At 63.7% G+C, this 22,819-nt stretch overlaps 1 protein-coding gene across 3 annotated transcripts; it reads left to right on the forward strand.

Moving 5' to 3' along the window:
* Window positions 1-7,932: 7,932 nt before the first annotated feature.
* Window positions 7,933-22,641, forward strand: AJM1 (apical junction component 1 homolog). Of its 3 annotated transcripts, none has more exons than XM_068914946.1 (3): window positions 7,933-7,967; window positions 12,356-12,429; window positions 15,103-22,641. In XM_068914946.1, the coding sequence occupies exon 3, from the start codon at window positions 15,166-15,168 to the stop codon at window positions 18,463-18,465; it is 3,300 nt and encodes a 1,099-aa protein (XP_068771047.1). In that variant the 5' UTR covers window positions 7,933-7,967; window positions 12,356-12,429; window positions 15,103-15,165; the 3' UTR covers window positions 18,466-22,641. The 3 variants fall into 3 exon arrangements, with proteins under 3 accessions (XP_068771047.1, XP_068771045.1, XP_068771046.1); XM_068914944.1 differs by lacking the exon at window positions 7,933-7,967 and adding an exon at window positions 8,238-8,334; XM_068914945.1 differs by lacking the exon at window positions 7,933-7,967 and having other exon boundaries at window positions 11,060-12,429.
* The last annotated feature ends 178 nt before the right edge of the window (window positions 22,642-22,819 follow it).

Genomic DNA, 22,819 nt, shown 5'->3' on the forward strand with positions numbered 1-22,819 from the left:
TTGGCCACCCCAGAGCTGCTTTGCTGGCCCAGCAAGGGATGCTATGGTCCCCAACCATAGTGCGATGCACTGCCCCACTTGGCTGCCCACATGTAAGGATGGCAACCTGGGAATAACGTCCCCATGCCTGCAGCACTGAGCCAGGCTACGGGAACGGGAGCGGGGAGGGGGGCACAAGCCAGTGGGAGGCCGCTCAGGTAACGCCTCTGCGACGTCCTCGCCCTCCCATGGCTGCGTGTGCCTTCCTCCAGCAGGCGTTGCCAGCTGGGGCACGGCAACCACCGTCTCACCCCATCGCATCCTTGCGAAAGGCAGCTTCTTGCGCAGCACCCTCCCGGTACTGCCTGTAGCTTGTACGCCAGCCACCGGAGCGGTTCCTCGCCATCCCTTTTCCCCCAGGCCCACGGTGGCTCCGCGAAGGGTCGAGCGCCCGCAGCCCCCGTTTCCCGCAGGGTTGCCGTGGCAGGTGGGTGCATCCCTCCGCTGCAGGCACCGCCGCCCCTCACCCATGCCCGGAGCCCTTGCCCCAACAAATGCTGTTTTGGTGGCACTGGCGCCTGCACAGAGCGAGTGACCCAGCAATGTGCTAAGCCCGCGTGCTGGCAGCCAGGCTGTGGCCGTTCGCGTGTGCCAGCCCTCGGCGGGGACATGGCAGGCTGCACCAGGGGACGAGGCGAGAGCAGCCGGGGCACCGGGCGCTGCCTGCGGCTGCCAGCCCCAGGCCGTACTGTCAGCCGGGCAGTGGGCAGGAGGGAAGCAGGGAGGGGGACAAGCCAAGGATGAGGCCCCTCACGGTGCCACCGAGCCCATCACCGAGGGTGGTAACGGTGCCCCTTAATTCCTGCAATGCCCGCAGGTGCTGGCAGTGGGGCATCATGCAACCCCAGTCTCCCTAAAATGAGGCACCCATCTGAGCTGCTGCTCCCTTGAGGGCATGGCTGCCACCCTGGGCCCCTCTTGGGACCCCTCTCTTGAGGGGTGGGCACAGCTGGGCACATGCTGCCAGGTGCTACAGGTGCTGTAATTCAGTAGGCTGGGCTCTGTCACCCATCTCCCATCTCCCTCTGCCCCTCAGAGCTGGCACAGGCGATCTCAGTGTCCCCACCATGGCACGGGGTCTGGAGCAGGGGTCCCCAAGGGACCCCGTGGCGACGGACGAGAGGGAACTCCCTGGGTGCCTGCCTGCAGTGTTGCAAATGGCTCTCGCGGGTGCTTTTTCCCAGGTCTTGGTGTCAAGTTGTTAGATGGTTTGGGAAAACCATTGAAGACAGGCGAGCCCTAAAGCTGCAAAGCACTGAAAGACCCAGACAGAGCCCCAGGACCCAGATTTTATCTTTAACCTATCCTTGGAGAGGGGTCCAGCAGCAGCATCTCAGCAACGGAGTCCTACCTTGCCCCAGCCAGACCCATGACTGGGGGGGGGGGGGGGGGTCAGTGGGCATCAAGGAAGGGATTTGCTTACATAACAGCATGCAGGGGAAAGAAATCAAAAAAAATGTTATTTTTAGTGGACCTCGTCCTATCTGGCCGGGGGCTCCATGCGCAGCTGTGCAGGCGGAGCGCCGTGGTGCCGGGCCATTCGTCGCCTCTGAATGCTTGGCGGTGCAGAAACCTGGCCCCTCCGACGTGGCTTGGTGGAGATGTTGCTGCCACGTTTGGGAGGCTGCTCTTGTTCAGACCCAGAAACCCGGCTCCTTCCCGCGCTCACTGAAGCGGCTCGAGACGTGCTCAGGCGCCGTTCCTCGCCAAGCCGTCACATGCGGCCAGTTAAATCGCCCTGACGCTGGGCTCCGTCTCGCAGGTGGCCCCGAGGGCGGGTTTGCGGCTGCCTCCCTCGCTCTGTCGCTTCCCATCGCGATCTCCGTGCACGAGTTCCCCAGCCCACATGGGGGTTGTCGGTCGCCTCCGTTTCGTTGTGCCAGCATGCCATCAGGGCCACGCAGCCCCTCGCTAGCAAAACTGACGTGGGAACCTCTGTGCCGGGCAGCGGCAAGTCCTGAGCTGCCAGCGCAGGTCGCCCAGGGGTCTGCCAAATCGCACAGGGCAGCACGCAGGGCCCCGGCACCTCCAGCACCACGTCTGCTGGGGGGTCCTGGGAGAACCTATCTATTCGAGGCCTTCCCAAACGATGTTCCCTCGCCTGCCTGCCCACCTCATCCCAGCTGCATCTGCTTCCCGGCTGGGATTTTGGCCCTCCTGGCAGATGGATACAGCATTTCACAAATGCCCAGAAAGGTCTTGCTGTCTCTGAAGTTGGCCCATACTGACTTGGCCAGGGATGTCCTCCACTGCCCACACTCACCTCATCCCCACCAACCTCACCTGTTCATTGCTATGTCGCTCTGGGTCTGCCAGCCTCCACTTGCACGCTGTCGGTCAGCGCCAGGAGGGCTCATACTGGGGAGAGCCCAGGGCCAGAAGGAGATTTGAGGTCTGGGCCTCTATAGCCATGGCCAAGGGGTGTTGAACCTGCTCTGCCACGTGTGCTGGACCCCCACACTGATGAGCATCCCCCAGAGTACGCACAGAAGGACCCTGCTTCGGACTGGCCATGTGTGCCCTGCTCTGCAGCGCACAGCACCAAAGGAGCTTCAGGGGCTGTTCAGAGTGGCTTTCTGTGCTGCTCTTGTTGCCAACAGCGAGTCTCGGTGTTGCCCTGTCCCAGGTTGTTCCAGCTCCTGTGGGGTCCTCCAGGGTGTCTGGCCCTTGCCTTCTCCTCTCATGCACTGAAGGATGGAAGGGAGCATCGCTGCCCTGCTGGGGCTCCCAAGGCTGGTTGCCCACAGAGAAGACCAGAGCAAGTCAAATTGTTAATCTCCAAAGCAGGTCGGGAGGGAGGTTGGCCGAGGGTGGGCAGCTTGCGAAACAGCCCAACACCGAAACCTTTGGGGCTTTTCCATTCTCCAGCCAAATGGAGGTGGGGTTGGCTCTGCAGTGGCTCTGGTCACCCCGGTTTCACAGTTCCTTGCGTGACCCATGAGGACACGCTGGCTGGAGGGAGGAACCAGCGACGACGTGCAGGAGAGCTGGGGATGGAGCCAGGCTCTCTGCAATCCCAGCGCTGGGGATCTGCAGGGAGGAGGCACCCGGCTCAGCTGCAGCCCCAGCAGGAGCAGGGGGACGGGTGGCCTGCGAGCACTGCCTGTCCGTGTCCCCATCCAGTCAGGGAGCATGTCCTCACCACCCCGCCATGCCAGCCCCCTCCTCCTGGCCCAAGACCATGGTGATCGGGCCAGGTTTAACCCCTGGGGATGCAGGGGCCTGTGGCTTCTCCCTTTCTGCCTCGAAAGCAGGCAGGGATCAGCATCACCTAATGGGCTCCGCGGACCCAGATGGGGTGAGAGGAGATATAAATATCACCAAGGCAGCAGGGGAGCGGAGGGACGGTCCCCAAGAGCCGCAGCTGTCTGGGTAAATGGGCCAGTGCAGGCAGGGCTGGAAATGGAAGAAATCTCTCCAGGTGTCCTGGATGTAGCAGTGCGAGATGTGAGGGGACGAGAGGGGAGCCGGGACCGGTCCAAAAGGCCCTGCATCCCACCTACCCTGGCTGGACCAGGTCTTGGGAGAGGCAGCCCATGGACTCTCCTGCTAGGGTCCTGCAGAGATGACCCCCCCACCCCAGCTTCATGGGCTGTGAAGGACAGACTCGAGCCCCCCATGCTGTCCCCTGGCTTGGCAAGAAGCCAAAGTTTGTCATGGTGAAGCTCAGCCTCACCATGGCCTCCCGGTGCAACCTTTGGGCACATCATTTCACTGCTCTATGCCTCAGTTTCCCCAGTCACTGTGCTCCACCGAGCCCCCAGCCTGCCAAGCCAGGCCCCCAGGAGAGGAGCTGGCGGGGTCAGACCTGCAGCCCCCTCCCCCAGGCCACTCACCGGCTGTCATCCATGGGGGATGCTTCAACCCACGGAGCACCCACTCCAAAGGCTATTCTCCAGGATGCTCCGGCTCTTCCACCTCCCCATGGCTTCCCTTCTCAGCAGGGCTTTCCCACAGCCCCGTGCCGCGGGCAGTGACGTCCACCACGGCCACGGCACGCTTCATTGCTCCTTCTCCGGGAAAGCTGGGGCTGAGACAGCCCGCGCTGGACTAGCACAGCACGGCTGCCCAGGGGCGCTGGGAGCTGCAGCCTGGCCACCGCCTTGGCTGCTGCCAGCCACCAGCAGCGCCACACAGGGGCGGCATGGGGGGCCCACCACCCCCCTCCCCGCCAGGGACCCGGCCCAGCACCCTCCATTGTGCACATGCTTGGGCCTCACGCATAACGGCGTGGTGCCCCACTGCCTGAGCAACAGCTGCCCCCATCCTCCCTGCGAGACAGCCCGGCTGCAGAGGTGCTTAAGCATGTTCCCCGCAGCCGTCCCCAGGCCCAGGACCACTCCTGCCAGCTGGGGTTTTTTTGGGAGGCAGTAGGTTGAGAAGAAAGACACAAGCTGAGTCCTGCAAGCCCTGGACCTATCCTGCATGGCCCCTGCCTTGCTGCCCCCCCATGTCCCCCAGCAAAGTGAGACCGGGGCTTGAGAGCCAGCGCGCGCCAGGGAATCGATGAATGATTAGCGTGAAAGGTTGGAGCTACAGCCCTCCAAGCACTCCAGGGCCTCTTTCTAGCTGCGGGCTCCCGCCGTGTGTCACAAGCAGGATTTGGGGCCGGGACGGATGGGGAAACCGAGTCCCGGAGCTGGGCAGCGAGGCAGCACGCGGCCCCGCTGCCATCCATGGGCTCTGCCCTCCTTTGGGAACAGCCTGGGGCTGGGGGGGAGGTACCCAGCGCCGGATGAGACAGGAACCTCAGCGGATGAAGGGGGATCTGTGCAGGCATCGTCCCGGCCTGGCTGCACCTCGCAGCCTTGGCAGTCCAGCTCGGCCGGGCTGGACACGCAGGATGAGGCCGATGAGGCTGGAAAAGCAGCGCTGTCCTCTTCGCCGGGTCGTGCCGCAGCGCTCTGCTGGCTCGGGCACGTCCCGCCGGCGGGACGAGGGCTGCCAGCAGCTTGGCCAGGGACAAGCTTGGGCCTGCGTTGCCATGGCTGGGGCCACCGCCACCGAGGGCCGGGGCAGGGCATCTCGGAGGCCGGCGGCGCCGGGCAGGGCTCGCCACCGTCTCGACGCCGGCGCTGGGCCAGGCTGCGATGCCGCCTGCTTGCCGGCTGCCTGAGCAGGCGCCGCGGTGCCCCGTGGCGGTGTCCGCCACCACCAGAGCCCCTCTGCCCGCTCCCGCTGGTCCCCGCTGAGCCGCCGGCACCCTCGAGGCCCGCAGCACCCGCCCCTCTGCCCTCGCGACGCACCTCTCGGCGCCCGCCTGGCAGCAGCGTCCCCCCTCCCGCAGCCAGCCGGGGACGGCCGAGCCCCCAAAGACCCCCAGTGGGGTCTCTCCCCCACAGGGAGACTGGGGCTGGCAAGCGGGGCCAGCGCTCCGCTAGTCCTTCTCCCTCTAAAGCTCGGGAGGGGCCTTTCCGAGCGCTTACAGCCACCAGTGCACCCCCGCCTGTGTTTGGGGCGCTGGGTCCCGGCACCCTCCTGGGCCTGAGCCAGCCGTGTGCATTTGAGAGCATGTCATGAGCCCCGTCCGTTCTCAGCTCGCCGGGGCCGGCTGGCACGCGGGCCCGGCAGCAGGCGGCAGAGCAGATGGAGCGGAGCGGCACGGGCTGCGGGAGGAGGAAGCCGAGGGCAGCAGGAACGGCCGGCCTGGCAGCCGGGCTGCTGCTTCCAGCAGGGAGGAAAATGAAAGTGGCGGGGGCGAGCGCGGGGCCAGGCTGCGCTCTGCCGGCGGGCACCCGGCGCTCCCAGGGCCTGGGGAGACACCCTGCCGCCCTGCGCAGGCCGGGGCAGCCGGCGTCTGCTCTGCCCCGGGAGGCGAGTGGGGCTCTGCTGCTCCGCTCCGCAGCTCACAGCCTGCCAGCAGCCATCACAGTCCAGATCATCTACGCAATGAGTTCTCCATGCTCAGCCCAGTCCTGGGCAGAGGCATCCCAGATTGCTGCTCGTGCCGGTGGGCTCGGCTCTCCCCAGAGCTCCCCTGGGAGCAAGGGGTGAATCCAGGGGCAAAACGCAGCAGCCCAGGCTGAGCCGCAGCAGGGAAAGGCAGCGATACGGTGCGCCCGGCCCTGCCCAGCCCCGGGGAGCAGGGCGCTGGGCACAGACCGGGACGGGTGCTTCACCAGGGAGAGGGGCGGCATGCCTGCACCGCCCCCCCCCCCAGCTCCCTCCACTCCACCCTACAACTGTCTCGGCTGCTGCTGACCCTGCCTGTGGGTCACACTGGGGTGTTTCCAGCTGGGCACGGGGAACTTCAGAGTTTCTTACCAGTGAGACCGCAGTCCGCTCCTTGAAGCATCGCTCCGCCAAGCAGAGTACTGGTCCCGCTCAACGCACGTAACGCAGCAGAGCAGGGCAGGCCAGGCCTGACCCTTTCGTGGGAGGGGGACGCCCTCCGTGGCCGCTCGTCGCCGTTGCCATCGCCATCGGGCTCATGCAAGCTCAGTCTCTGAGGGCATGTTCTGGCCCTGACTTCGATAAAATTAGCAAGAGATCCTGGTTCATGATGATTTCCAGAGCCGAACGCTGCTGCTGGCACAGGTTAATTGGAGCTGCCAGGGCTTCATCGTGCCCATCTCAGCGCTCCCTGCAGCAGCGATCAGGCAGATGCAGCAGCAGGAGCTGTTCCCCGCTCCCAGAGCGCGTCGTGTGCGCGTGTGTGTGTGTGCATGTGTGTGTGTGCACGAACATGGCTCTCACGCGAACGGTCCTCTGCCCTGCGCGGTGCCCTACAGACGCAGGCAAGCAGGCGAAGACTGCTCCTGCCATCACCTTGGGAGGGAGGGAAAGGCTCTTGGCTCCGGAGGATTTTGAAGCCAAACAAATCCCGTTAAGCATCCACAGTGCAGAGACGCGCAGAGGGAGGGAGACCTCCTGCTCTGCTCCCCAGGTATCCGCTGCACACGGAGCTGCATCGGCCACCCCAGGCACCCCACAGCCCCCCCCGGCAGGTCCCCGGAGCTGGGACCCACTTGTACCCCTTGGCAGAGGCCACCTCTCAGCACGCAGTCAGGTGCCAGGGTGCCTCCAATGATGCCTTTCGGGGCAGGTCCCTCCTGGGACTCTGCAGGGCTGTTGGGCCTGAAGCCAGACTTGAGAAAGTGGAAGATGGGGGAAACTGAGGCAGAAACCTGGGCATTGGAGACATCACAGCTTGAAAAGCATCCGGCGTGGTTTGAGTTGGCTGTCTGTTGGATGCCCTTTGCGTCACAGCTGAGGGTGTCCCCCACGGCCACAGGGGTGCAGGCGTTATCGAGGTGGGCACCATGGCCGGGGTGTCCTGCACTTCCCTGGCTGGGGTGGGAGGCTCAGGCCATGCAGACCCCATGCTAGGACCCCGTCCAGACCTGCAGCCATCAGAGGGGCTGGCGCTGTGCCCATGGTGGGCAGACGGCAGCCCCTTCGCATCTCGGAAAATCCTGCCGTTTCATGGAGGAGCTTATCCAGGGATTTCGCTGCCCAGTTGGCCACCGCTGGGCTCGGCCGGCATGACATGCCCAAGGTCACGCGGGACATCAGACTCGGCTGGGGACAGCCCCGGGGGCCTGGCGCTTTGCCCGCCTGCAAGGGCAGACCCCTGCGAGGAAGGGGTTCGAACGGGCAGAGTCCATGGGGAATCGGACACGGTGCGTGCGAGCCATGGCTAAAACCTCTTCGTATTTCTTCTGAAACGGTCGCTCTGGCAGCCAGGGCCCCACCGGGCGCCTGCACGCGCCCCGCGCACACGGGCCGGCGAGCGCCCTCCCAGCGCTGCTGACCGCCACCCCGAAAGGGCTCCTTCAGGGCCAGACGCCCCGGGCAGGTTTGGGAAGGTGCCTGGAGGTGGGGAGGAAGGTGCTGCGGGGGGGAACCGTGCCCGAGGGGGTCCCCCACCGGCGAGGTGACGCCGTGATCCCAGCGGCGCGGGGGCGAACGGCAGCCGGAGGGACACGGTGAGCGCGCGGTGCGCACGGGGGGGCCGGGCCGGAGCCGGCGGCCGAGCGGAGCGCGGGGCGGGGAGCCGAACCGGGGCCGAACCGGACGGGGCGGGGCCCGTGGGTGGCTCCCGGTCCCGGTCCGGCCCGGCCCCGGCCGGTAACTCCGCCTGCCGTATTTATGGGAAAACAAGCGGCGGAGCCGGGCGGTCGCGGCGGAGCGCGGGGGTGGGTCGTGCCGGGCGGACCGAGCCGGAGCCGAGCCGAGCCGAGCCGAGCCATGGCGGTGGCGGCGACGGGCCGAGCCTAGCGCAGGCAGGAGCGGCGGCGGCGGCGGCGGCGGGGATGCGCCGGGGGGGCCGCCGGGGCGGCGGGCGCGGAGCAGGTAAGGGCGCCGGGGCCGGGGCCTGCCGCCCCTCCGGGGGACGCCGGGCCGGGCCTTCCCCCCCAAATCCTCCCCGGGCCGAGTCATCCCTCCGGGCCGAGTCATCCCCCCATCTCCCCCCCCTCTCCGAGCCGGGCGGTCCCTCCGCAGCCCCCCGGGCCATCTCGCCCCGGTGCCTCCATGACGCCGGCCCGGCCCAGCTCAGCTCCGTGCGCGGCCCCGGCGGGTGCGGGGCCGCCCGGTGCCGCTCCGCAGCGGGGGGACCCCCGGGGCCCCCGCCTCGGGGTCCGCGGCCTGGCGCGGCGGCGCCCCGGGCCGGCCCCGCATCCCCGCCAGGGCTCGGGCTCCCCCCGGGGCTCGGGGCCGGGGGCCGCGGTGGGAGCGGGCTGGTGGCGGCCCCGGCGCTGCCCCGCTCCGCCTCGGCTGCCGGCTGGAGCCGCTGGGCTGCGCTCGGCTCCCCGCGCCGCGGCCGCAGCGGGCCCGGGGCAGCGACGGCGCCGCCGCGACACCTCGAGAGCCGGGGCCGGGGGGCAGTGCAGTGCGGGAGAGCAGCATAGGGGGCAGTGCGGGAGTGCAGCGGGGGCGGGAGAGCAGCATAGGGGGCAGTGCGGGAGTGCAGCGGGGGCAGGAGGGCAGCATAGGGGGCAGTGCGGGAGTGCAGCGGGCCCAGGAGGGTGGTGCAGGGGGCAGTGCAGTGCGGGTGTGCAGCGGGGGCAGGAGGGCAGCATAGGGGGCAGTGCAGTGCGGGAGTGCAGCGGGCCCAGGAGGGTGGTGCAGGGGGCAGTGCAGTGCGGGTGTGCAGCGGGGGCAGGAGGGCAGCATAGGGGGCAGTGCGGGAGTGCAGCGGGGGCAGTGCAGTGCGGGTGTGCAGCGGGGGCAGGAGGGCAGCATAGGGGGCAGTGCAGTGCAGGCGTGCAGCGGGGGCCAGGAGGGTGTTGAAAGAGGGGGCAGGCCACAGTGCTGGGGGCAGCCCGTTGGCAGGGCAGTGCAATGTGTGAGGGCATTTGGGGCAATGTCTCCCTGTGGGGAGGGGGCAGTGCACTACAGAGGGGCAGTGTTGTGGGTGGGAGCAGCATAGTGAATAGATGCAGTGGGGGGCAGGAGGGCAGTGTACATGTGGGGCAGTGTACAGTTTGCAGAGGGCAGTGCAGTTGAGAAGCAGGGTGGGGGGGCATTGCAGTTGGGGCAGGAGGACAGTGGACTGTGTGTGAGGGCAGTGTATTGTGCATGTGGGGGGCAGTGCAGTGTATGAGTGCAGTGCATGGGGGTAATGTAGTGCAGGGGGCCTGCAGGGCAGTGTGAGGGCAGTGCAGTGTGTGCATGTGGCAGTGTAGTATGCAAGGGCCCGTGCTCCCAGTGCCCATGGAGCAGTGTGTGCACAGCAGACATGTGCAGTGTGTATGGGTTGCGCAGTGTGTAGCCGGTGTGCACCAGCTGGGCAGTGTACACATGGGGCTGCAGAGTGGGTGCCTCCAGTTTGTGCTCCCTGGGCACGTGGGGCAGCGTTTTTGCCGTGTACATGGCAGGGCAGTGAGGGGCAGTGTGCACACGTGTTCAGGGCAGTGCTGCGTGCGCAGAGGTTTGTGTGCTTGCCGCACACAGGTGAGCGTGTGCATAGTCAGTGTGAACTGACAGTACACTCTTGATGCACCCTTGGAGCGTGCAGGCCAGTGCAGTGTGCAGGGACTCGGCACTCTAATGCGTGCTGCCAGGATGCCCACTGCAGCATGCACAGGCACTGTGCTCACAGTGTACGTGAGGCAGTGCACTGGCAGAATAGTCTGTGTAGTGTGAGCAAGCAGTATGGTCGCAGTGCAGATGCAGCAGGGTGCTGGCAATGTTTCCAGGGGAGTGTGCACAAGCAGTGCACTCAGTGTGCACTGCCAACATGCATGCTCAGGGCAGTGTACACTGCCGTCATGTTCACTGTGTGCGTGCGGTTATGTATAGACAGCAAGCTCAGTGCAGCACAGCGTGCACTGGCAGCATGCTCTCACAGCGTGGGGGGTTGTGTGCTGGCAGCAGGCTCAGTGCACTGTTTGTGTAGGCAGTGTGCCTGTGGGGGGTGTGGGCTGGCAGCGTACTCCATTTTTGGAGGCAGTGCACTGGCAGTCAGTGCACTGGTAGTGTGCTCAGTGCAGTGTGTGCTGGCAGCATGGGGGCAGTGTGCTGGCAGTGTGTATGGGGCAGCACACAGGCAGTGTGCTCAGTGCAGTGCACACATGGGCAGCACACTCACGGGGCAGGCAGTGCCCAGGCAGCACACAGCCAGGGTGCTGGCAGTGCCCATGGGCTGCTGTGCTCACAAGGTACCCAGGCAGTGCAGTGCACACTGGCAGTGCAGTGCACAGCCCCACTGCATGCACCATGCATGCTGCACGCAGCCAACGACCCACTTCCTCAGCCCTCCCCTTGGGCCCTCTTCAGGGCAGTGCCGCCCAGGTCACGCGCTGTCCCCATCACATGCAGGGATGCTCTCGCGGTGCTCACCCAACGGTGCTTGCCCGACTTGTAGCCAAGCCGGCACCCTCGGGAGACAGAAGCCCAGGTGCTGCGTCCTCAGAGCAGCACGCTCTGCAGCAGCTCCCGCTCTGCCCTGCTGCGTGGGGGCACGGTAGTGCCCACGGAGGGCTCAGAGACCCCCCCCCCCCGCCCTGGCACCTGGCTTGGAGGTGCCCCCAGCACCACACGCACTGCATCCCAGTGCCTTCCCACTGTGGGCCTGGTTTCTAGCTCCTTTGCCCAGCACACAGCCTGTCCTGCTCCTGGTGCTGGGCCTCCCCGAAGCAGTGGGTGCTGGCAGAAAGGACTGTTCAATGTGATGTTGGCTGGCTGCTGGGCAGGCAAAGGGCAGGTGCCAGCCCCAGGTCCAGGGAGGGGATTTGGGGTGCCCTGGCACAGTGTGCTGGCAGTGGAGATCCCGCGGGTGCGGGAATGTTGGAGGGATTGTGTTTGGAGGTGTTTGGGCATCATGGGCACTCTGGTAGGATTCAACGCGGGGAATTGGCTCTTGGGAACAATGTTCCTGTTGTGCCCCTTTCCTGCTGGAGCAGCAGCCCGAACAGCGGGGACATGTGAGGCACTGCAGCTCTGGGACAAACGTCTAGATCTTTCCCAGGGTGGGGACACGGGGGTGATGCTGCCAGGCAAGGGGCTTGCTCCGTCCCTGGCACATCACAGCGAGGCAGCTGCGGAGACATGGGCAGGGAGATCAGTGCCTGCCCAGGGAGAGGGCAGGCAGGGCTTGGAGGCAGAGCTGGGTCCCCACTGGCTGGGCAGGGTGGAAGAGGGCGCAGACACCCCGATGGCCGGTGTGACCCTGGGTGCTGTCCTTGCAAAGGGCGGTGTCAGCAGGGCCATCTCCTCCCTGCCCTCCCAGGCACAGAGGACACGCGGGTGCTCCCCCTGCTCTGCTGCAAAACTCCAGCTCCCGCCCAGGAGCCCCCGCAGCGCTCCAGCGCCCACGAGCAACGCCAGCCTCCCCCACGTCCCCCGCACCCACGCCGCTCCGCGCTGAGAAGGAATAGTTGGGAGAAACCATGGCAACCCTACACAGCGCTGGGGATGCCAGCACCGTGGCTGAGCTGTCGCGCCCGGGGAGTGGGTTCCCCCGCCACCCTGGCCTTGTGCAGCCCTCTGGGGCGCCTTGCAGAGGGATGGGGATGAGGAGGGCGGTCGTACCCCATCTGTGTGGCTGTGTGTGTGACAAGGGTGCCCATGCGCTCAGGGGTGTGCACGGTGGCCTAGCTGGGCTTGGGTTTGGTTTGGCTAAGTGAGGTTGGGGTTGGATGTCACTGCAGGAGCCTCCCAGGGGCATTTGACCCCAATCCAAGGTCTTCCTGGCCACAGCCTGGGCAACAGCAGTGTGGTGCCACCCCCTGCAGTGGCGCCTTTGCTCAGGCATCCCATGCTGGAGTTACAGTGCCCCAGGTGGCCTTGGCATGGTGGTGCTGGTACCAAGTAGCCTGCCCGTGTGTGCTGGGGTTTCCCGGATTCCTCAAGTGCCTCTTTTATTTTGCAGCGCTGGAATGGAGCCACTGCAGGGCCCTCTGCCAGCTCTGCCCGCCCACCCCATCCCTGCTGCCGCCAGACCAGGTAGGATCTTCGGACCACGGGCCAAAGCATGGTTGCCTGCCTGCAAACTGCCCGGCTGCCATGGTGATGAGCTTCCCCTCTGGCCTCAGCACCACTGTTTTGGGGAGGAGATGGCATCTAATCCACCATGGGATGCTCACCTTCCTGAGTCCTCCCAACTCCAGTCCTCCCAACTCCAGCCCAGCATGCCCAAATGCATGTAACCCAGCAGAGCCCTTGCCGCTCAGCCAGTGCAGGGCCAAACCTGCCTCCTCCAGCACCCAGCTCCTGCTGGATCCCCATCTCCTCCCAGCAGACTACCAGTATGGAGCCCAGCATGGCCCCTGTGGACTGCTTGGTTTCCCAAAAACACCTCCAGCATCACTGGGGACAGATTTCCAATGCAGGCCATAAAGCTTTGGCTTCACCAGATGCTCTGGACTGTCTCCATGCTGGAGGTAGCTGGGGACACGTGCACACCTGAAGGTGCTGCACCCCAAAAGGCACTCCTGGCCTTTACCAGACTGGCAGCAAGCTTTTCCTGGTTGCAGGATGCCCCAATCCCTTTCCAAGGTACAGACCCCTGCCCCACCATTGCTTTCTTCCATCCCTACCAGCTTCATCCCAATTCATGTGGTCTGCCCCCATCCCAGCTTCAGTACAAGACAGGTCTTTATCAAGGTAGAGTTGGAAACTGAGGCTACAAGTGAAAAAGACCCTTGCCTCCTTCATGTAGTCGATGCTGCTTCTTGCTGAATAAAGTCTGTTCCTTTTCTCCCTCAAACGCGTTCCCTGTGGTCCTCTGCTTCTGTTTAAAGTGAAATGCATTTTGATGGCTTTTGCCCTGCACCTTTCTGGATTTATGAGATGACCAGCTCTCATCTCCATGCTCTTGGGCCTCTCGGCCAGGTGGCCAAGAAAATTATCCTTAGGATCTTATGAGACATAAAGCAGGCTGGTTATCACCTGGTGGGGAAAGTATGCTCTGGGCAGGTTATGGTCTCCAGCCAGTCTCAATGGGCTGAAGCCTGCCCTATCCTTTGAGCAAACTGCCTTGTCCTCTCCCTGTATCTGCTTGAGGATTCCTGGATTGCGTGGATGCCTGCCTTTGTCACTCGGCTATATCGCACGAGGAGAAATGGAGCTGTACAGTCAAGGCTTTTGGGCACACCAGCCTTTGGCGTGGGCTGCAGAGCAGCATCCCTGGAGCAGGGGTGTTAGGCGCTTGTTGCGGCAGGTGTGCTGTGTTAGCACGAGTGTGTGTGCGGGAGACTGTGTCCACCCCCAGCTGGGTGCCACCATGGGCCCCAGGGTCACCCATGGGCATGAGCTATTGTGTGCCGGCCTCCACTGCAAGGAGTGGAGGAAAGGAAAGGAGCTGAATGGCTTGCCCTGCTTCTCCTGCTGATGCAGTTCTTCCAAGCCTGGCAATTGTCTTCCCCTTACCCACAAGTGGGTCTGTCTTGGGGAGGAGGGGTTGTATAAACACAGCCCATCTCGCATCCAGCCCAAACTGCGTGAGCTGCAGCCTCCAGCCCCTACTTGCTCTCCCACCCCCGATGCACCATGTGAGATGTGTCCCCTGGCCACAGGACCAGCTGGGACACTGAAGAAGGCAAATCTGGAGGGTGCTGAGTGAGCAGAGCCCTTCTGGTGCCAGGGTGCTGCAGGCTCCTAGCTAATGGTTATTCCTAACACACCTTGGGGTGGCCCGAGGGCTTGGTCTGCTGCAAAACGTGGATGGTGGGGAAGCGATGGAGGATGTCTTGGAGGAGTTTGGGGCCCTAGCCACAACACCTCTCTAGTTAGGCCATGCTGGTCCAGATGGGGCCCAGGGAGCAACGTGGCCACAAGCAGGCAAGACCCCACAGAGGTGTTCCCAGACCATGCATCTGACACGGGGAAGGGGCACAGCTCCAGCTCCTCCAGTGCAGGGTAGTCACCCTGTCCCCAAGGCTGCATGGGCTTTGTGGCCACTGCAGTGGGCGTTCATGGACCCCGTTTGCTGAGCAATGCTCCCCAGCTGCCCTGCATGTCCCATGGTTCTCGGTGTTGTACAGCGTGCACTGAGATGAGGAGGCCTGCGGTCTCAGGAGGCCCCATGGCCACTCCAATGGGCACGACGGGGTGCCAGGCATAATTTCGCCATCCATTAAGGAAAGAAATCCCCTTGTTGAGTCCCCCCCACCCTGTTAGGAGCTGCTGTTTCCCGTGATGCCGCTGGGGATCCCTGCAGGCTCCCAAAATTAGGACAGAGCCTGTTCTTGGGTCTCTCCAAAGTGGCCCTGGCTCTGCACGAGCCCTGCGTCCTGGCTCTGGGGACCAAGCACCTGCAGGTGCACCACGGTTGCAGGCTCCTCTCCCCGGCATAGAGATGACTGCACTCTCTGCTGCCCTGTTACATGTGTGGGTGCCCAGCAGGCCTGCAGGCGCCCTCTCGTTTGGTCGTCTTTATTTGCGCTCTGGATTTTGAGCCTGTCAGAACTGCGTTTTTCAGCTTTTCTCCAGCTAAGATCAGACTCTTAAAAGCACCCGCGGAAGCTGAGACTCCCCTAATCCCCCCAGCTCAGAAGAGTTGTCAGAAAAACCTCCCTGAGCCAAGAGGCATCGGGTTTTATCCTGCATCTTCACAGCTCCCCTGAGGTCCCCGCCGGGCCTGGCTGGGATTTAGGCCCCTTCTCTGTTCTCTTGCAGGGCCAGCTGCCTTCCTCTGAGGCACTCTGAAGGGGAGCTGGCGAGAGAAGAGTCACTTTTAAGATGACACGAACCGACCCACCTGACATACTGGTGTCTACGGTGTACCAAGACATAAAGGTGGCCTCCACAGCCCCCAGGGATTCGATCGTCTGCCAGCCCCTGGCACGATGTGACGCCTTCATGTCCTCATCCCTGCCCCGCGATCCGCAGCCCTTCAACAAGCGCCACTGCAGGAGCTTCGACTTCCTTGAGTCGCTCGACGACCAGCTGGGCACCCCCGTGGCCATGGAGCACTCTGGCCTGCGCCCGGGCACCCCTGAGCCTGCGCCGGGGCGACGAGCTCCACCAAAGCCGGACGGTTACGCCGGCAGGGCTCCGCTGGCGGCGAAGGAAGGGCCCAAGGAGCCGTCGGTTCGGGGCGAGGCGAAGCGGCGAGCCCGATCCAAGAGCGCTCCCCGGGTGAAATCCACCTTCACACCGGTGCCCATCACCGTGGCGGCATCGCCACCGGCCGCTCGGCGTGGGCGCGAGGCACTGCGAGCGTCGCGGGAGGCGGCCCGTGGTGAGCCGTCGCCGCGCCGCGAGGGCGGCTACGTGCCCAGGAGGCCGCTGGCGAACGAGGTGCACCCCATCAAGCTGCAGCCGCAGCGGAGCAGCGCCAGCCGCATCTCACCGCTTTGCGTCAGCAGCAACTGCTTCGAGGAGGTGCCAGGCTCAGCAAAGGTGGCCGCCAGCCCCCACGTCAAGTGCCGGGTGGACATCAAGCCGGACGAGGCGGTGCTGGTGCATGCGGCGCGCAGTCTCAAGGCCGCACAGAGCAGGCAGGAGCCGCCGGGCTGGCCCCGAGCGCCCAGCACGGCCCGCAGCCTGGCGGTGCCAGGCAGCAGGCAGGTCTCCGTGTCGCGCACACCCACCCCCAGCGACTCGTACAGTGGCGAGCACCCGTTCCTGCCCTACGCCGGCGAGTACTACGAGGCAGACCCTCGGGGGCTGGCGTACCAGACGGTGCCAGTGCCCTCCTCGCGAGACTACAGGGAGTACCCCGAGAGGGGCTGCATGACCTTCGCCGCCCCCAGCGTCCCCACCAAGTTCTTCTATGCCGAGGAGCCCGTGCGGTGCCCCAGCCCGGCCATGCCCCTCAAGAGCTCCGGCTACGCCAGCTACCCTTACCCCCGCCGCCACGGACCCCCGCAGCACTTTTACCCAGAGGAGCCAACCAAAGTGAACGTCCACACCATCCCACCCCGGACACTGTACGTGGAGGAGGCACGGAGCTACCCCATCCAGGAGCCCCCTGCCCACGCTTTCTATGGAGATGACCCTCGCTTCTATGACCCGCGTGGCACTCCCATGAAAACGCTATACACCGAGGATGCCAGGACATACCCTGCCCTTGGTTCTTCCGCCAGGGTCTTCTACGCTGAGGACTATGGGAAGTACCGCGAGCGGGAGGCCGTTTCGCGGACATGCCCCCATCCACGCAGCACCCAGCCCTTGCACTTCAGTGACTGGTACTGCCCCGAGCGGAGCACGCTGCCCTACCAAACTTTGCAGATGTCACGGTTCGCCCCACAACCACCTGGGCGTGAGGCCATGCTCTCCTCCTGGCATGCCAGCTACAGCACAAACCCCTCACGGCTGGGCAGGGAGAGCCAGCACTACTCCAAATCCTGGGACAACATCCTGACGCCCATTGTCCGCCGGGAGGACCCCCTGCTCCGCGGGCGCAGCTACGAGAACCTGCTGGCCCAAGAGCAGCAACGTGCCTTATCCCCTGACGACCGGCGGCAACCAGTGGTAATCAACCTGTCCAGCTCGCCCAAGCGCTACGCCGCCCTGTCCCTCTCGGAAAACTCCATCATCGAGAGGGTGCATGCAGACGGTGGCCGCTACCCCATGGGCCGCTCCTGGTACGTCACGCCGGAGATCACCATCACCGACAATGACATCCGTGCCAACGGCCTCGGCAAGAGCGAGAGACGCTCAGCCAGCTGGGACGTGCTGGACTCAGGGCGGGAGGGCAACTGCCCTTACGCCATGCCCTACCACCCAGACCCTGTCGCCAAAGAAAGTGCCCAAAGCAATTCGGCCCGCCAGCGCAGCCTGGAGCAGCTGGACGAGCTCATCACTGACCTGGTCATTGACTACAAGCCAGCGCCCAGCCACCGCGCTGGTGACAGAGGCAGCGTCGCCGACCAGCTCAAAAAGCTCATCAACAGCAGCGCTCCAGGGCACCCCAGGAAAGCAGAGGTCAGGAAGGCCCCTGCCTGCACGCCCGAGGCAAACCGGCCCATGAAGGAGCAGCCAGGCCCCAGCTCCTTCTGCAGTGACCCTCGCCGTGAGCGGGGCAGCCATGGGCTTCCCACGTCCGTCTCCAGCGGCAGCTTTGAGAAGCACCTGGACAACTGCTCTCCGGACTTGAGTGCCGAGGAGGATGACATGATGATGTGCTCAAATGCCAAGTGCCGGCGGACGGAGACCATGTTCAACGCCTGCCTCTACTTCAAGTCCTGCCACAGCTGCTACACCTACTACTGCTCCCGCAACTGCCGCCGTGAGGACTGGGACACGCACAAGGAGAGCTGCGTCTATGGGCGCGTTGGCAGCATCTGCCGTCACGTGCTGCAGTTCTGCCGGGAGAACGCCGAGGTACACAAAGCCTTCTCGCGCATCGCCAAGGTGGGCTACCTCTCCCGAGGACGTGGCGTGCTCTTCTTGGGCTTCCCCAATTCAGGCTCAGCAGAGAACTTCCTCCAGTTTGGCTTGGAGAGCTTGCTGATGTCCCCCACATACCTGTCTCTGCGGGAGCTGGAGAGCTATTCGGATAACCTAGGGGAATATGCTCGGGAGCTGCGGGAGACTGGCAACCAGTATGACCCTGATGAATGTTTCCTCTTGAATGTAACTGTGGCCGTTGCCCAAAAAGTGCCAGAGAGGCCATCTCCGAAGATCCAGGTGCCGACGGTCAGGAAATATGCCAAGGTGGCCTTAGCCTCATCCAGCCCCGAGAAGAAGATCTTGAAGAAGGAACGGGACATGGAGACCTTGATCCTGACCCCGCCACCCGGCACGGCGGACATCGACAAGGAGGGTGAAGAAGGGCGCAAGGCGCGGGAGGTCTGCTTCATCAACATCCAGCGGGAGCTACGCATCCGTGGTGTCTTCCTGCGCCACGAGTTCCCCAAGATCTATGAGCAGCTCTGTGACTTCGTGGAGAGCAACAAGCGTTTCACCCCCACGACCATCTACCCCATCGACAAGAGGACAGGCAAGCAGTTCATGTGCATGATCATGGCTGCTTCGGAGCCCCGCACCCTCGACTGGGTGGCCAGCCCCAACCTCCTGGATGACATCATGTGAACGGGGCCATGGGGCCCCCTCCTGATGGCCCCCTACTTATTCCCCTTTGTAGATATGTGTTTTCTCGTGGGCGCACTGATGCAGTGGGGCTGGATAGCCCTCTGGCTCCCTGTGATGCATCTTGGTGCCAGTGCTGGGGGGAGCGCAAAAGAAGGATGCTGCCATGGAGGGATCCATGGACTCTGGGCGTTGTGGATCGCCAGCATTTGCTGAGGTGGGCTGGATCCAGAGCCTCTGGGATCCTGGGGCCCTGGCTGGGCTGGAGGAGGAGCGTGATGTAGTGGAACCACAGGCTGAGGGCTGCCATGGAGCATGGGTCATTGGCAGCCACCAGCCAGCGTCTGGGCGAGTCCCTCCCAGAGCCCACTCTGGGTAAGCCAGCACTCGGCCAGGGTGCGGGGCACCCCAAGGCCCTGCCCTGGCCTCATCTCTGCCCCTAACCACTAGACAACACGGCTACCTCTATGCAAGCATGGCCAGAGCAAACGTTTGGCACCTCTGTGGCTGCCCACACTTTATTGCCTGCCCCCAGGGACCTGGCGCAGCCCTCCTGGGATGTAGCCCACAGCAGGTCCCAGGGGCATCTTCAGTGGCACCTGGTCTGGGAGGGCACCCGTGGAGCATCGCAGTGCTGCTGAGGCTGCCAGCCCCTGGCACGATGTGACGCCTTCATGTTGCTTGTAGCCCTGTATGGTCTCTGGGTACCTGGCAGGGGCTCTATATAGTTTCTGGGTGGCATAGGGCCTCTGTTCCTAGAGCACCTCAGTGTCCTGAGCATGTTACTATATGATCTGATGGCACAGCAGGGACCCTGTAAGATACCCTTTGGGTGCCAGCTGGGCTCTATAAGGTCTTTGGGTACAGGATACTGTATATGCTCCCTGGATGCTCAGCAGGGGCTCTGTAGGGTCCTTGGACACAGACCTGCATGTTAACCTAGGTGCAGGGTACGACACCAGTGCTGTGGCCCCTGTTGTGTCCAGCACAGGGTGCTGAGCCAGGCCTGGTCCCAGGGGTGCCAAAGGAGGGCAGGGTGCAGATGCAGGGCTGTTGAGGAGCCTGCCGTGTTTCAGCACATGTGGCACTGGGGCTGCATGGGGCACTGTGGGCGGCGCAGGGCGGGAGAGCAGTGGGGGATGCTGCACACCAAACAGCAGTTGTGGCAGGGCCATGTTTTGGGGGATGCCTGAGCAGATACTGGGGAGGAGAGGTGGCAGCAGCCCTTGCTGCAGGAGGGGACAGGGAAAGGGACAAAAGCTGGTGCCGCAACACAATTTCAGTGAAGCAATGCGCCCCCCAGAGGTGGTATGGGACAGGGGACGGCCAGCCTGGCACAGAGGCACATGCCAGCCCCGTGCAGCAGGCCATAGCTGGGAAAGGACGCCCATCCCCACTGCCACGCCTGCACCAGCCCCCCCACCTCTGCCAAGGGCTGTCTGGCGCTCGTGCTCGCTCCGAGTGATCTGCACAGCCCCAGCAGGGCTTGGGTGCCGCACGACGGGGAGGGGGATGTGGCGCCCAGCCTGCTGGCTCTGCCCAGTGATGCTGGCACACCTGCATGCCGCAGGGTCCAGGGCTGCAGGGGGCCAATCTGGGGTGACCCCAAACCCCTGCTCTCTCTGCAGCGGGGTCCTCGCCGTTCATCCAAGGCCACTCGATGGCAATGCCCAGCTCTGAGGTAGCCCTGGGCTCTGTCCTCCCCAGGGTTATGCAGTCGTTCAGCACGCCCACTCTCAGCTCCCTTGGGGGCGCTGCAGCTGGGCATTGGCCCCTTTCCCAGCCGCTCTAAGGTTTCCACGACTGTTGCGTTTTTGCAAGGACAGCCCCAGCATCCTAGTGAAATGCTGCCAGCTATGGCAGTCCCCTTGGCTGGGGGAAGGCTCTGACATCTGCACCAGAGCTTGGAGTTGGACACTGGCCAGGCCAGGATGCTCCCAAGCTGCCACCAGCAGGGGCCGAGGGCTGCCCTAGGTCACGGAAAAGGTCCCCCTCATCGTGTTCCCCATGTGCTGCTGTGCCCCTCCAAACAGCAGGAAGCTTTTCTGCAGGGCCCCCGAGGGGCAGCCCCCTCCCGAACTGCAGCGTGGCCAGGGATCCCAGCAGCCTGCAAGGACATGGCACCAACCAGAGCAGGGCTGCCCCTTCCTCCCTTGCAGAGCTTTCTTCCTCCCATGGATGGGGCAATTGCCCTAGACCCAGAGGGCAGCTGCTGTGAGATTTGGGTCAGGAGAAGTCGTGGGGACCAACCCACCCATACCCCTTGCTGCCTAGACCTGCTTTTGGATAACCTGCCTGTTTATCATCCCCAATGTCCTTGCCTCCCCCTGCCCACAACTTGCCAGGATGGAGGGCAGGGACATGCCAGGGGACAAGAAGGGCATCAGGCCTGGCAGCCGTGAGCCCTCCCAGTCCTGGCATGGCCTGGGCAGAGCAGAGGCTCTGCAAAGCCAACGATGATGGCAGTGCCTGGGAGGAGAAGGGGCCACCCGTTCCCTGCCCCTGCCACCCTTTGCCTCGGGGAAGGGACAATGCCAACACTCAACAAGGCAGGGTGGGAGACGTGAGGGGGTCTCAGGCCTTTGGACAAAGCCTGTAAGAGCTCGGTGCCTCAGTTTCCCCACCTGGGCGCTTGGGAATGCCATCGGCAGCCTATCTCTGCAGAGCCAGCAGTGGAGACATTCCCGCTTGCTTAGGGCTAGCCATCAGCAATATCCTTCCTGACACTGCCTTGCAGCAGCGCCGGGAGAGCAGGCGGACCACAGGGCAGAGTCGGGGCAGGGCTGCAGAGCAGATTTTCCTTGCTGCCCAGAAGCAGGTACTGAATTCCTGCCTCAGAGGGTGTCCCCCCTGCTTCTGCCTCCATCCTGCCCACTGGCACTTTGATTTTACTGGCCAAGATTTGTCCCGGGTGCTTCCTTGCCTTGGAAAAACTGAGAGCTACCAGCTGCTCTGCATGGCTTTTTGGGGTGGAGCAGGGGTGGGCATTGCCCTGAGGTTGTGCTTAGTTTCATGGCCCAAGCGAAGCTGCAGGCAGGCTGGGCTCTGCACATGAAACCACAGTGGTGGGAGCCAGTGCACAGAGCTGTATGTGCCCTTGGTGCCAGCATTGCCGGTTCTGCTGTGAGTAGGTGGGCTGCAGCCTTCGCGGGCCACGAGAGCCTGCAAATCAGGTCTTGGGTAGAGGAGACGGGATGTGGGTCTGGTGGAGGGGCCATGGCAGGAGGCAAGTAGGCAACACTCCCTCAGCTTTAACACCAGGCCACAATTGCGTCCTCATACCAGGTGCGGGCAGAGCGCTGGCCTGCACCTGGCGCAGAGGTCTGGCGCTGCCGCCGGGCAGGAGGTAGTGGCGAGGGGGCCGTGCGTGGGCACCCACTATCACCACGGGGAAGACAGCACGTCCTTCTAGGTAGATGGCTCCCAGTTGGGATTTTGGCCAAACCCCCTGGCCGTGGGGTTTGTGGGCCTGTTAAGTGTCATGGGATGGCCGGCCCATCGCCAGCAGCACTGCTCATGCCGGCACTGCCCTCGTGTCCAGTAGCTGCTGAGTCTCTTGATGATATCCTCAAGCATCTGAGCAGGCAGGATTTCCTGCCTCACGCCCAGGACCGACGGGCAGCTCTTGTCTCTGCTGTACTCAATCACTCTTCAAACCACGACTTCTTCCTCCCAGGCCTGGGGATGAAGCTGGAGACACCTCCAGCCTGCTTCTGGCCAGCGTCCCTTCATACTGCTGGGGTCCTCTGCGTGCTTTAATCCCACGTCACGGCTGGGATCTGAGCAGCTCCTCTGATTTCAAGGTGTCAAAGCAGTGATGGATCCTTTTAACTGTAGCCTGGTTTCTCCGTTTCTTCTTCCAGCTGAACACAACAATGAATAAATTAAAAGATTGAAACTGCATCTTCACAGCTAGGCTCCCGAGAGGATTTTTTTTTTTTCTGAACTGGGACGGAGCTCTTTGATACATGCATGTTCTATTTATTTCCTTTTTTTATGATGCATAATACTGAAGAGTCAGGTGCCACATCTCCTCATGTGCAGAGCAGAACTAGGTCTGTATTTTATCACGTTTCATTGTAGAATTCCTGCTGGTGTCCCGTGGCACAGTTTAACGAGATATACTTATAACAAGAGATCTATTTCTTTTGAACAACCATAAAGTATAACTTGAATGTACCACCCCGAGTCCCGCGTCTCCTTTTCCCGCTGCGGGGTGCTGGCGCAAGGAGGGCAGAGCTACCTTTCAGGGTTGGGGCCCCCCTGCAAGGATCACAGGCGGATGAGGACGCGGGCCGCCGCAGGCCAGGCGGGACGGAGGGGAGAGAGGGCTGCGATGGGGCAGCCGGTCCTCGGC

The sequence above is a fragment of the Struthio camelus genome, chromosome 20 (assembly GCF_040807025.1).
Source record: "Struthio camelus isolate bStrCam1 chromosome 20, bStrCam1.hap1, whole genome shotgun sequence".
In the NCBI taxonomy this organism is placed as follows: domain Eukaryota; kingdom Metazoa; phylum Chordata; class Aves; order Struthioniformes; family Struthionidae; genus Struthio; species Struthio camelus.

Excerpts from the sequence above, each read along its gene's own strand:
- AJM1 (XM_068914946.1), top strand. The coding sequence starts at position 15,166 with ATGACACGAACCGACCCACCTGACATACTGGTGTCTACGGTGTACCAA.